The 13,507-nt window shown below is 36.8% G+C and overlaps 2 protein-coding genes across 2 annotated transcripts; one reads left to right on the forward strand and one right to left on the reverse strand.

The window, feature by feature from the left end:
* Positions 1–77: 77 nt before the first annotated feature.
* On the forward strand, positions 78–4,356 carry LOC145768728 (uncharacterized). Its single transcript, XM_082580308.1, has 9 exons — positions 78–234; positions 527–773; positions 1,199–1,371; positions 1,541–2,075; positions 2,336–2,522; positions 2,754–2,996; positions 3,190–3,361; positions 3,504–3,652; positions 3,862–4,356. The coding sequence occupies exons 3-9, from the start codon at positions 1,301–1,303 to the stop codon at positions 4,056–4,058; spliced, it is 1,554 nt and encodes a 517-aa protein (XP_082436434.1). The 5' UTR covers positions 78–234; positions 527–773; positions 1,199–1,300; the 3' UTR covers positions 4,059–4,356.
* An 85-nt stretch (positions 4,357–4,441) lies between these two features.
* Positions 4,442–5,748, reverse strand: LOC145768729 (uncharacterized). The gene is made up of 2 exons (XM_082580309.1): positions 5,311–5,748; positions 4,442–4,835 (listed from the first exon to the last, which is right to left on the reverse strand). The coding sequence occupies exons 1-2, from the start codon at positions 5,517–5,519 to the stop codon at positions 4,442–4,444; spliced, it is 603 nt and encodes a 200-aa protein (XP_082436435.1). The 5' UTR covers positions 5,520–5,748.
* Positions 5,749–13,507: the final 7,759 nt, after the last annotated feature.

The following is a 13,507-nucleotide window of genomic DNA, read 5'->3' on the forward strand; positions in this document are numbered from 1 at the left end:
GTCGTTATTTCAAAGTTGATCTTTGATAAGGTTTACAGCAGGACAAGAAAGTTTTTTTTTTTAAATAATCTTGAGAGTTAACTGTAAGATAATTAAACTTTCAGTAAAAGGATTCTCAAGAAATGTGCAGTTCCATCAATTCTTAGCCTGCGGCAAAACGTAGCTTGTACGTCTACGGCTGAACCACATGCAAAGACAGAGAGGAGTGCTGTCAGAAAGCGCCGAGTTCAACAAGTAAATTAGCTACCATAGCTAGCCTATAAATTGCAAACCTACTAGTTATATTCTCTCATACTATTCAGGTTTTGTGTTTATACTACGTGAAGGTTAGTAAATTATCTCGTAGCCTACATATAAAGGTGTTAATGATCAATTTTCTTTTCTACTCATAAGACTGCCTTTAAGTACCGTACTTTTTCTTTAATTAACACATATGTTAAGTTCTATACTGGCATGTCAAGTGCACTGCTGTATTAGTCTACTTAGAGAGTATTTTATGTGGTACTGATGCCAAAAAATATTTCAGCTTTTGCAACATGAAGTAACTACAGTGCATTCGAAAGAAACCCAAAATATTGGTAGCAGCCTTGTAGATCAACAAGTGGTGTCTGTGGAAACAGAGTTAATTGCTGGTCAAAACTCTACTAGTATAACAAAAGAAGCAATTGATGAACAGGAACAGCCTTTGATGATTTATGAAGCCATGTTTATAAATCCACAATGCAAAGTTGCAATGACCCAAACCGTTAATGTTTCCAATACCAGAAGTATAGGTAATAAACTTGTTAAATAGGTTACTAGATGCTAGCCTATCGATGTTAGTCGATTTCATAATCATGCTACACTGCCCAAGGTTTAAAATAAATTATTTTTTCCTTCTTCATCAAGTTGTAAATAACTTATTGTACTGCAGTGAAATATATTGTATGTAGGCTACTGGTAAATTGTTACACAATCCACATGTGCTAAAAGTTTTCAATGATCCACTAAAGTTATTGTAGTGTCATCTAATAGTTAACATTGCATTAAAAGTATCAAAGTTTAATGTTAGTGTTACAATAAAAAAAAGCAAATCCTTCATTGAGACAATACCACAGTCATAATACTACTGTAAACATTAGTTAACATAACATACATACTAGTTAACATAATTTATGACTAGCTGTATCAGCCACATTTAATTTCTGCAATGTTTTAGGCATCCAATGCAATGTACCGATAAGATGTAGTGATGCCGCAACTCAATGTGTAATACCGGTAATGGATTTTATTCAATCTTCTACTCCCATCCATAGTGAAAATGAAGAAGACATGCATGAATGTTTGGATGAAGATTACAATGAATCTTATGATTTCTTTCGAATGTAATGAGTAAGTGATGCATAATATTCTGGCTTGTGTTGACACTTGGAATGTCTAACTGGAGTTCATAGCTGCCTATTGAGCTGGAGTAGGTCAGGTCTTTATTGGCAGAATGCCTCAATTTGTCCAGCTACATCCACTTTGAAACATGTATTGATATTTTCTTTGTATTTTCCAGATCAGAAGCTAATCAAAAATCAATACCGGAAAATAAATATGTGATTTTCCATAGCATGCTCATGAGTTTGTTTTTAATCTGTCAATTATGTGGTAAGGCAGGAGCAACAACTTCCAGTACATGCAAGGGAACACTGTTGGCAGTTAAACAAATCTGCCATCACTGCCGTCAGTCTTACAAATGGTTTAGTCAGCCATTTGTGGGTGGAATACCAGAAGGAAATATTTCGTTAAGTTCCTCTATTTTGTTCAGTGGAGCACTACCTACAAAAACTTTACGTTTTTTGCGCTTTTGGGGTGTTCAGTGTTACGAAAAGCGTACCTTTTTTCGACATCAAAAAAAGTTTTTAATACCTGCTGTCAACCATGTCTGGAGTATGAAGCAACAGAATGTACTGCAAGAAGCAAAGAAGGATGTTAATCTTATTTGTGGTGGTGATGCAAGATGTGACTCTATGGGTCACTCTGCTAAATACGGAAGCTATACTCTGATGGATGTGAAGCAAAACCGTATTTTAAGCATGGAAATTGTCCAGGTAAGTTTACATGTTCTTACGATGCTACTTGCTACAAAATCGTGTCCTGAATTATGTTATGTTGTATTTTCATCTTTCAAAGGAATATATATAATATTGAATGGAGTTACCCACAATTCTGATGTCGTAATTTTGCTATTTCCGCAAATCACAAATGTAATGGAAAGCTCCCCAAAAGTTACATGAGTATTGTATACAACGAATACATGTTTTCCCTCAGTAGTTACTACTGTTCTACCTAATGTAAGACGTGTGTTTAGAGTAATGAGGTCAAGGGAAGTTACCACATGGAATTAGAGGGATTGAAAAGGTGTCTCCATACCCTTTCTAGTGCTGGAGTCAACATATGCACATTGATTACGGACAGACACCTGCAGATACAGAAGTGGATTAGGGAGGATCATGAAGAAATGACGCATTACTTTGATATATGGCATGTTGCAAAAGGTAAGCGCTAAACATTGAAGCAAAGAAAACCATAAAACGATTAACGATCTAAACAACAAGTTTAACTCTATTAGTCTACTCATTTTTCATGTAGTTTAGTTTGTGCCAAAAAAGATCTTGCTAAATGCATTAGTTATTGCAATGTGAATGGAGCATTTAGTGATCTAGTCATTCGTAAACCATTTTATACTGCAGGCAACTCGCTAATTCTGTAAATTTCCTTTGGTTAAGGTCTTTCGAAAAAACTTGTTGCTGTAGAAAAGAAGAAGGGATTTGAGCTTGTTTCGAAATGGCGACAAAGCATTATAAACCATCTGTATTGGTGTGGTTTGACAAGTGATGGAAATGGTGATTTAGCTTTAGCTAAATGGGACTCTCTGCCAAATCACATATGTGACATCCACACTGGACACAGTGAGTTATTTCCTTCGTGCTTACATCTGCCACTTGCGAAAAGGAAGTACTTCACAGCAGGTTTGTTCTGTACTTATTGTCTTTATTAACCTCAAGTGTGATTGCAGTAACATAAAAGAAGGCTGTTTCAAAAGCATGCTAACTGCTTATATTCGCTCAGTGTTGGATAAAGTACCTTGTGCAATTTTCGACTTGGCTTTTAAGTGTTTTAAGTTGACATGTGAAGTTTAGTAGCAAGACTCTTTATTTTCAGGATCTGAATGTTATGAAGCTTTGACAGGATTGTTGGGAAGCAAGAATCTACGAAAAGATGTCACGAAATTGTCCCCGAAAGGGCAGACGTTTTCCATAGAGGCCTACCACAGTCTTGTCAATCAATTTGCACCCAAAATGTTTCACTTTGGTTATGCTGCCATGAAATGCAGGTAAGCCATTCAGCAAATATTCTGCCTAACCATTGTTAAAGAGGCTTTTAAGAATGTAATAAGCCTACAGAGTTATAATGCAATGAGATTGCTAAAAAACAGCTTGTCATCGTCAGTAATCAACGCTTATGTTTAACTTTAGATTGTTACTTGCGGCCCTTCATTACAATGAAAATAGCAGAAAGGAGCAAGCTAAAACAAAAGACGGAAATTTGCAGTTTTCTCTTTCCTTTCCAAAAGGCAAAGGAGGTTCTCACACGCTAAAAAAGATAATGCAAGAATGTACCTTCAGTAAGAATACATGTCTTCTAAAATTGAAATATGTGCTAAAGTCTACTTAAACAACCTAATAGTGCGTTTATTCGTTTCTAAAACTCATAAGCATTTGCTAGTCCCTAAACACTCAGCCAGCTATTCTTCGACAGTTGCAGCTGCTTGCTTCGGTTAAATTACGCGATGAACATTGACTAGAAATATATTTTATAACCCTTGCTTTGCAGGTTACGTTGCTGAACTTATAGCTGAAGTGACTTCAAGAGTTGAAGATGCTAGTAATGACATTGCAGAGGAGTTGTCATGGGAAACCCCTCCTCCTTTATGTCACAATCTCAAGCGTCCAGATAAACAGAGTGTCGTCAACAATCATATATCGCGTTTTCTTACAAGCGCACCAGTTAATAACAGTGAAAGTTCATAACCTTATAGATGTACTTCTGTGTTTTTTGAATGTACGCCGTACAGCATATTATTTCATATTTCGCTTTCGTTTGGGATTGGTGGTCGTATTAGTTTATCTTTCATTGATTTCATTTTTCACCATTGCCATTTCTTTGACTTATTGCTTAATACCATCGCGGACATACTTAACCGCTATAAAGTAACTTACAATGCAACATAAGTTAGTAGCCTATTGCACCATATTTGTATCAAACTAGATAACACACATTGGTGAGTCTTGTAAAAGTACTTTATTAAGGGGGCGAAACATTACGTATTAAACAATAATATCGATATAACCTAAGACTTGATATGGCTTCTTCAGAAGAAGCCATATCAAGTCTTAGGTTGTTCTTCAGGTATTTACAGTTGAAATCCAACGAAATCGTCCTCATTGTTTTGGAGCGAGAATTGGGTTCTTATACAAGTCACGGCGCATGCTGGAAGAACCACTCTAAGGTTTCGACCAAGGTACCCCCAACACCAACGGGCTAATTGCCTATATGCAATGTGCCTATGGCGCTTATGTTCAGGAGCCCCATGAACTCCATACTGCTGCTTGTACTGCAGCCAGGCAATTTCTAACACATCCACATTGAGACAGGCTGCCTGAAACCCAGGGTGCTCTGTTATGCACTTTATTTCGCAGCCATACGTCTCCCGTCCTTCTCTTACTTTTTGGGCAATGCACTCTATTTCGGTGCAACACCTGCATTCCGCTACTGTTGGAAGGATATCGCAGTTGTCGCACTTGCACCTGTAATTTTATAAAAAAAAAAATCAAATTGCAATAGCCATACGGCATGCATATCACTTGTGTACTGTGGTGTTAAAATAAACACTGTTTTGATATCAGTGTAAGGAAGTTTTCTTAGAAAGGCACTAGATCTAAAGGTGGATGGGAAGAGGAAACGCGGTCGTCCAAGAAGTGAAACCTGGTGGGTAACGCAGTCTACTACCGGTAGGCCTACTTATAGAAATGCTTGGGATGATTACCGTAATGGTCGCATCGATGAAAAGGAATGTTTATAGAAGGCCACATGTTATATAATAACTTCAAAGTAAATTGAGTAGCCTAATATTGCGCAATGCTACACAGCAAAAAAGTTATTGCCTTTCCCACAGTTTAAGCCATTTATAGGCCGCAGACAAATGTTTGTTTACAATTGGTATCTATATTGTGTAATGCTAATTAAATTTAGTGTGTAAAAATACAAACGCTGACAACATACCAGTTTAAGCTGTTCGTTCGAAGCTCAATATCCGAATCCATTGCTTCACATACTTCAATCTCCTCTTCTGAGCTGCTTGCCAAAGGCTCGAACATGTACGGTTGAACATGGTCGTGATCAGATTGCATCGGAAGATGTTCATTTCCAAAGTCACAAAATACTTCAGCCTCTTCATCAGAACCGCTGCTAAAATCTTGTAATGTCTCCATACCACGTTATTGAAACAAAATAACTTCACTTGCTGCTTGTCCGAATTACTTATTTCTGCAGTGCGATCTGACATCAGTGCTTCCACTTTTGACAATTGATAAATCCTCTTCAGTTTCCTTTTTTATCCTGAAAATCCCTTTTTTCTCAGTTGGAAATCCTTCAAAATTTCCTTCATAGGCGAGGTTATTTTTGACGTTATTTAAGTTAAAAAAAAGTGCCAATACAACTTCAAAGTTATTTTAATCTCACCCAAGTTACGTTTTAACCTGAAAGAACAGAAAATCAGTGAATTGAAGAAGTGGTACAGTATTCAAAGCGCTACAAAAAACAAAACCTTGCGGGCAGTAGCATGGCTGATTTAGTTGACAAACCCAATCTGATACCATACAGTGCTGAGTAAATTACAAAGGTTAGCTTGATTTTTTTCAGTAGCAATGGTATGTCGAAGCAACACTGCTTTATTAGAACAGTGTCAGTAGGCTACACAAAAGCAGCACATATTTTACAATAACATGGTTTACTACCTTTGTTCACTGTCCAGCCAAAAAACCGCTTGTCAATTAGTCGGTTCTGGGATATTTACCACCTGGAGTCCTGGACATCATTTACCAATTACCACTCTCATCTTTCCCACACGGACTCTTTAACCTATCCCTAACACTGAAAATATACAGGTAGTAAATGTGCAGTAACGAATTATCCATCCATTAACAAATTTATTTTTGTGTTTAGTTCGGTTTTCCTTGATGCGCTAACTTGTTTAACTCTTCAAGGCGAGGCTATCTCTTTTTTCTCTTTGTGTCTTCACAATCATCTGAGACTGATGAAAAACTTTAGGATACTAGGCCTATTCATGATACTGACTCAGTCTGACTGTGTACACCATACAGTACAATTATACATGTCGTATACACAGCCTAGCTAGCTCTATTATGGGTGCAACCTAATTTGTACCCTGAACAGTTGGTACCCTCATTTCGTACCCTGAAAACTAACTCACTCACTGCACTCACGTCCAATTCCCAAAATGGCAAGAATAGAAATCAAGTGACGGAAAGGCGAGAATGGGAAAGAGAGTGAGTGAGAGGGGGTTTCTGATGGCGACGGAAACCAGCTGATCATCGTTATTGCAGTCCTTTTTAGAACTTTTGAATGGAAATATTAATAAAATTTTGTTTAATATTGCTAAAAACAACAATTCCCTTTTTAAGGCAAAATTTCCTTGTAAAATTGTTAAAAATCCCTAAAAAATCCTTCCTATCTTCATTTCCCTTTTTTATCCTTCGAAGCGTTGAAAAATCCCTTTTTCGGGATAAAATCCTTGAAAGTGGAAGCACTGTCTGACATCGATGCGAGAGAATTCCCGGTGAAACGTCATTGCTCAACAGTCGCCTTTACGCAGTGACGCGTGTCGGATCGTCAACTATCAGAAAGTGAAAATAAAAGGCCCTCAAAGCACCCCAAATACAGCTCAAAAAAACTTTTTTTTTTCAGGCATTCTTATTGACCACGTATAAAATCAGAAAATCACTTTTGTAGAAAAAAATTTTTTTCATGTCCCTAGCCCTTTAAACTGAAATTTTTAGCTAAAAAACAGTAGCCAATTTTGAACGCAAACTTTTTTTGTAACATTGGTAAAAAGTTAGCTGAAAGTGTTGAACCTGGGGACGAAAACGGTTATCTCAGTTACTTAAGGAACTGTGTCCCTACTTCGATCTACCTGGAACCAGCCCATATTAACGAAGTTATCAATGAGCTACATGCTTTAAATGTAAACAAAGCTTTTGGCTGTGATAACATTTCCCCGTATTTTCTTCGACCTGTTTCTAATATTGTTGCCCCTCCACTTGCAGCATTGATTAATTATTCATTTCAATATGGAATATTTCCGGAAAAACTAAAGATTGCCAAGGTGATACCTGTCTATAAGTGTGGCAGTAAACAAGAAATTACCAACTACCGACCTATTTCGCTATTATCGTGTTTTTCAAAAACATTAGAAAAACTAATCTACAAAAGGATTTTCAGCTTTCTTAATAAAAATTCTTCACTCCTATCCACACAATATGGATTTCGTTCCAACCACTCAACTACACATGCTGCCCTTGACATAATAAGCACAACCTACAAACAAATAAAGAACAATAATTTCACAGGAGTTGCCTTCCTCGACTTAAAAAAAGCATTTGATACTGTATGCCATAAACGGCTCTTGCGGAAGCTTGACTACTGTGGTGTCCGTGGAGTTGCAAACGATCTTCTCTCGTCTTACTTGAATGGCCGTAAACAATATGTTGCGATTGATCAAGATACTTCCACACAGCAATCTATCCAGTATGGTGTTCCTCAAGGTTCAACTCTAGGTCCACTCTTGTTTTTAATTTACATAAATGACCTACCAAACAGCATGTCGACAATGCCAAGATTGTTTGCGGACGATACATGTCTCATAGTTAAAGCTGATAACTTAAATTTATTGCAAACCAAACTTAATGCTGAATTAGCTGCTGTAAAAGGTTGGATTAATGCCAACAAATTGACCGTTAATGCCTCTAAATCCAATCTATTAGTAATTCCTCCTAAAAAAGGCTACAAAAAATTCGATAAATTCCATGTTCTCTATAGGGCTGTTGAGCTAAAAACCGTTGACCACGCTAAATAGCCTACCTTGGAATCAGTGACGTTCGGTGGCTTAAACCGTTGGGAAAGCAACTTGGAAATATGCTGCAGCAAGGTAGCAGGCACGAAGGGCGTAACCGTCGGGCGAAGCCCGAAGGCGTGTTGCCGAAGGCAACACTTCCAGTGGGGGGTCTGGGGGGCCTCCCCCAGAAATTTTTGAAAAACACTTCCAATTTGGTGCGCTCTGAGAGCATTTCCAAAACAAATCAAAAATAAAAATCTGTCAAATTGTGCTTCGCCTATGTCGTGATCATACATCCATTTAATGTTTAGAAGTCATGAACAATCTTAATTTTAACGTTGCAGGACCAAAATCCTGTGTTAGACATGGAATAATAATTGTTTAAATGTTTAATTCGTCATGAATGTTCATTCTCAGATATTCAGTTAAGCCTACACTACAAAAACTAACACTTAGGCCTAAACATTACAACCGCAAGCAATTTGTACAAAAAGCTGGATAAGTTTGCCTCCTGCGTATAGAAGCTTAACAAACTAAATATTGCATCCGCACCTGAACGTTCATTGGCGAAGTAACGTTATATCAACGCTGTAAAAAGGGCAAAAGCATGACTATGAAAGCTAGTACAGTAGGCTAAAGTACATGGCGACCATAACCATAACACATCTGATTGGCTAAGCAGCTGGTGACGTTTTGCAAAACGGGTGAGGATTGGATAAAACGAAGGCGTTTTTTGACATTTTTGAATCTGGGAAAGCAAGTTTGATAGTTGCTTACCTGGAGCCTCAGTGATTGTTCCTGACAGAAGCGTTTGCGTCAATTGGCATTTATAGGCAAGACATGCGGTTTGGTGAGGACTTAGACTACTCACAAGCGTTACGAGTAATTCTAGTCACAAATACAGTAATTTTCAAGTTAAAATAGACGTGATAAAAATAATAAGTTAAACCTAGAAGGCTAGAATTCAGTCATTATATTTTGCATAGTTTTTGCTAAGGTAAGCACTGCTTTCCTTGCTTTCCCTCACCGATTGTCACTGCTTGGAATAATAATTGATAAACAGCTCTCATTCGAACCTCACATTGATGCTCTTAGATCTAAACTTGTTAGATCTGTTGGTATTTTGTCGAAACTTAAACACTTTCTTCCTTTCAATGCTAGACTGCAGTTATATTATTCGCTCATACACCCACACATTATGAATGGAATAGCCATTTGGGGCTCTACATACAAAGCATATATCGAGAAACTACAAAAGTTGCAAAACAAAGCAATAAAAATAGTTGCTGGAGGGTTGTGGTCAGAACACGTTACGCCATACTTCAAGCAGGTAAAAGTTTTAAAAATAAAAGACATTTACAAACTAGAGATTGCTAAATTAATGTTTAAATATAACCATAATTCTTTACCCTGTTTTTTTTTTAATTACTCCAAAAAAACATCAAACGTTCATAATCGCTCAACTAGACGTTCAATCAAAAATGATAATTATTGTTCTTCTGTATGCTACTACAAGACTTCAACGAATCATCAACTATAGTAGAGTAAAAATATGGAACTCAATCCCACTAGACATAAAAAAAAATCATTTGACTCATTTAAAAAAGTTTACAAAAACTATCTAATTGCAGAATATTAAAGTTGAATGCAGTGTAATTTACTAATGTAGACCGATACTCTTTAAGCTTTTAATCGTTGACTATCAACACTTAATATCGGAACTTGAAATGTTAACATATTATGGATGCAAGTTTGTTTCTGTCTTGACTCTTTGTTAAAGTGTAGGCTAGATATTTTAGTGTAATGTTTATTAAATGTTTATCATCCACTTGGCTGAGGGTGGCTGCTGGACTCGAAGACCGTCATGGTCACTTCGCAGCTTCCCGTTGTGATTTACTTACTTCAAAGATGCAGTGTAAGCCTACATTTGTTATTTCCTTTGTTTCAATTGTGTTCGTTAAGCGTGTTGCATCATTTAATGATGTTGCTATTATAATATTGCACAACAAAATAAACCAATCAATCAATTGTTTAAAAATTAATTATTAGAAAAACAGTGCTTTAGGCTAGGCTGCATGAAAAAATTAGCCCGAATCTACTTGAAAACGAAAACCATAGACGTACCGGTACACAAAAATGACAACTGTTTTATTTCATCCCATGCCCTGCTGATGTTCTTCACCTCTGCATGACCTTTCTTTGCGAGACGTGGCTATCAGACAACGAAAAACACTTTTTAGCAAACTTTCAACGGTAGGCCTATACATCAATAAGCTAACTATGAACACTTTGGGACACTGCAACAGCAAGAAAAAGAGGACACAGTCAAAAGTTACAAGCTTGTTCCACGTCGATAATTCAGTGCTTAAGCGCTGGTTGAACCCTGAGGTTGTGGGCTAATGGTCCCTGAGCAATTTCAAGAACAGCTTAGCGACACCTAGTGGACTTAGTAATTCAAAAACCACAACCCTTCAACAACAATTCAATTTATTTATTTTTTTTTTCATTGCTGGCGCGAACGTGTAGAAAACGGCAAAAGGGAAAGATGGCAAAACCAAAAGGTTTAAAATATGCAAAAACAGTGTTGGGATATCACTATCTTTAATTTGCACAGCCACAAAATCTGGAAATTAGTTAGAAAAGATAAAAATTTTTATGTGAAAACGGTACAAAAATAGGGCTACAATTACAATCAACACTTGCCAGTGCAACAAGGGCGATTTTAAACACGAGCTGAAGTTAAACAAAACAGGCCCAATGTAGCGATCCATTATTTCATCATGTAAGTTTTCCTGCCTTTTACTATAGTAAACTAGGTTAACCTATAATATTATTTCCTAATGCTTCTGTAATTTTCCATGAAACCTGCTCCCGAAGTAGAGTAGCCTAAATAAGAAAAAGGGCGCACACAATAAAATGGTTTGTTCGTCCTTTGACGAGAGCTCTATCAAATCGGACCAGCTCAAGCTGAGCTCAGTTAGACCAGTTTAGCTCTCAGAAAACATTAAATTGATTGTTTAGTTAAAATGTAATAATTCGTAATAGTCTAATGTTTCCATGTTCTGCAATTTCACTATTCTGTAATGTTTAAATTCAATTTGTGTTATAGACCTACAATATTATATGAACACCTTCTGATAAGTTAAAATTATAATTCGAATAACAATAATTGTGTGGAAATTATTTCATGGAGTCAGATCAGAGTCACTATGTATATAGTGGCTCTGGTCAGATAGCCAAACCATCTCTGGCCAAACTAGATAAACTGGATAGATAGAAATTTCATCAGGCAGTCAGACCACAGTCTCTATATTACTATATGTAATATAGAGACTGTGGTCAGACAGCCTTAATCTTAATTCAACTTATAAACAAACCATTTTTATACTTAAATATAAACTATCCTTACACGTAAAATAGATGTAACCACACCAAACCTTCTGTTTAATAAAAGAAAAAATAGGCCGAATATTACTGTACAACGAACACTTGCAAACAAGAAAAAACTTCACTTTGCAAATCACGGTGGGCGGTGGCCGAGCTTTTTTTAGTAGTCTAAGGCCTCCAAAAGTATGCAAAACTGCAAAAATTAACCAGAAATATTGTATGTTCTTGGGTGTTTTGGCTTTCGATTGAAAACCCAATGGATTTACTGCAGCATAGCATGCAAAATAAATTTAGTTTCTTTTTGGTCAGTAAAATTTATTTTTCCAGATATATTGCAATTTGACAGTAGTTGGGAATATTAAATTGCAATTAAAGAAAATTTTTAGATTCAGCGAAGCTTTGGCCCGGCATTTTTTTGCAATGAACAACAGTTGCTCGTCCAAAAACACCGAGCGATTCTGCAAGCATTTTTGGTAAACAACTGGCAACATTGACAGCATAACGTTGCTAAGAGCCTGAGAGGAGCAATACCTTGGGAGGAAGGCAACGTATGAACAAATTGATTGATTGGTTGATTGAATCTTTATCCTCAGACTGGGAAAGCTGCTTGCAGAGCTTAATCCTGGAAATTTCGCATACTTGTAGAGGTTTTGAATCATTGACACAGGCCCGGTCACCGAGATTGACAAAGTGAAGTTTCTGATTGTTGAAGTCTTGTTGGTGGGTGAACTATTCCATCCATTAGATGCTGTTAAATGGAGAGCAGTCCTTAACGTGCGTTGCTCAAGCGCACACCCTGAGAGTCGAACCAGCGCCGCTTGATCTTGAAGGTTCTTCATTCCAGAAGTCACGCACTAACCAATCGGTCTAGCTATCGAGGCAAACAATAAATTAACGTATAAACCTATTTGTGTGCGGCAACTTTGCTGTTTTGTAGGTATTGATTATATGGTCACAAAGAATTAAAAAAGTTTGCATGAAATGGGTGTGTAGATAATTAATTGTGCTTCAAAAAAATGCAAAATGTGTGCATGGCAAATTGTTTGTTTGAGTTCGGATTTTCTAGTTATTTCAAACTGACACCTGTATTTGAGTGTGTGTGTTCACTTGATGTACTGAAAAAACAAAAAAACATTAACTAACAGCAGTGTTTAGAAGAAATATGGTATTTATTCAAGTAGAAGTCACACTGTTGTATAAGTAAGCTAGCATCCCCAATGCACGCTGAGAAAAATGATGCAAAATTCCCAAGCTGCGCTTTGACATTTGAAAATAATAGATAGGCCTATAAGTGTCAACCGGTAGGCTGCAATCAGTTGTCCCACGACAGGCCAATTGCGACAGAATGTGTTTACCCCGAGTGTGATTTCATCATGAAAAATATCTTGCCTTACATTACAATCTTGCCTTCTTGCCTTACAATTACTTTTGTTTAACAATGTTAAACAGCCTACCTATCACAGCTTAAGAAGATTACTTCTTTTGCTGTTTTCTAAAATAGATCAACAGATGTCCAAAGTTTGAGTCAATAAGCCAGTCATACTGTGATGAAAGCATTAGTCCGAAGATTAAGGAACCATTAATCGGATTAGTAAGAGCAATAAAAAATGTAGACTTAGCATGAAATATCTGCTTGCAAAAATAACAGTAAAATTTGCGCCAAGTATAGTGAGCTGTAGCCTGCAGTCAGTTATCTTGCAACAAGTCAGCTTCATCAGAATATCATTTACCAGTCACCCCGACTTAGTGTGTAAGCATTTGGTATAAGATTCTGCATCTTATAGGCTAGCCTACTCAAATAAATACAAGAACAGTTCATTAGATTTAATGCTTTAAATAAATTTGAGCTGTTTTACATGTTGTGTCAATTAAAATATCCTGTCCTTCTAGAATCTAGATACGTAAAAATTGCTGTCCTTCTCGTGTTTACTATCAAAACAAGCAAACAATATTTAGTTA

Source organism: Aplidium turbinatum, chromosome 4 (assembly GCF_918807975.1).
Source record: "Aplidium turbinatum chromosome 4, kaAplTurb1.1, whole genome shotgun sequence".
NCBI classification, from domain to species: Eukaryota; Metazoa; Chordata; class Ascidiacea; order Aplousobranchia; family Polyclinidae; genus Aplidium; species Aplidium turbinatum.

Excerpts from the sequence above, each read along its gene's own strand:
- LOC145768728 (XM_082580308.1), top strand. The coding sequence starts at position 1,301 with ATGAAGAAGACATGCATGAATGTTTGGATGAAGATTACAATGAATCTT. Across the intron at positions 2,997-3,189 it reads AAGGAAGTACTTCACAGCAG|GATCTGAATGTTATGAAGCT; the intron begins GTTTGTTCTGTA and ends CTTTATTTTCAG. Across the intron at positions 3,362-3,503 it reads TATGCTGCCATGAAATGCAG|ATTGTTACTTGCGGCCCTTC; the intron begins GTAAGCCATTCA and ends GTTTAACTTTAG.
- LOC145768729 (XM_082580309.1), bottom strand. The coding sequence starts at position 5,519 with ATGGAGACATTACAAGATTTTAGCAGCGGTTCTGATGAAGAGGCTGAA. Across the intron at positions 4,836-5,310 it reads CGAACGAACAGCTTAAACTG|GTGCAAGTGCGACAACTGCG; the intron begins GTATGTTGTCAG and ends ATAAAATTACAG.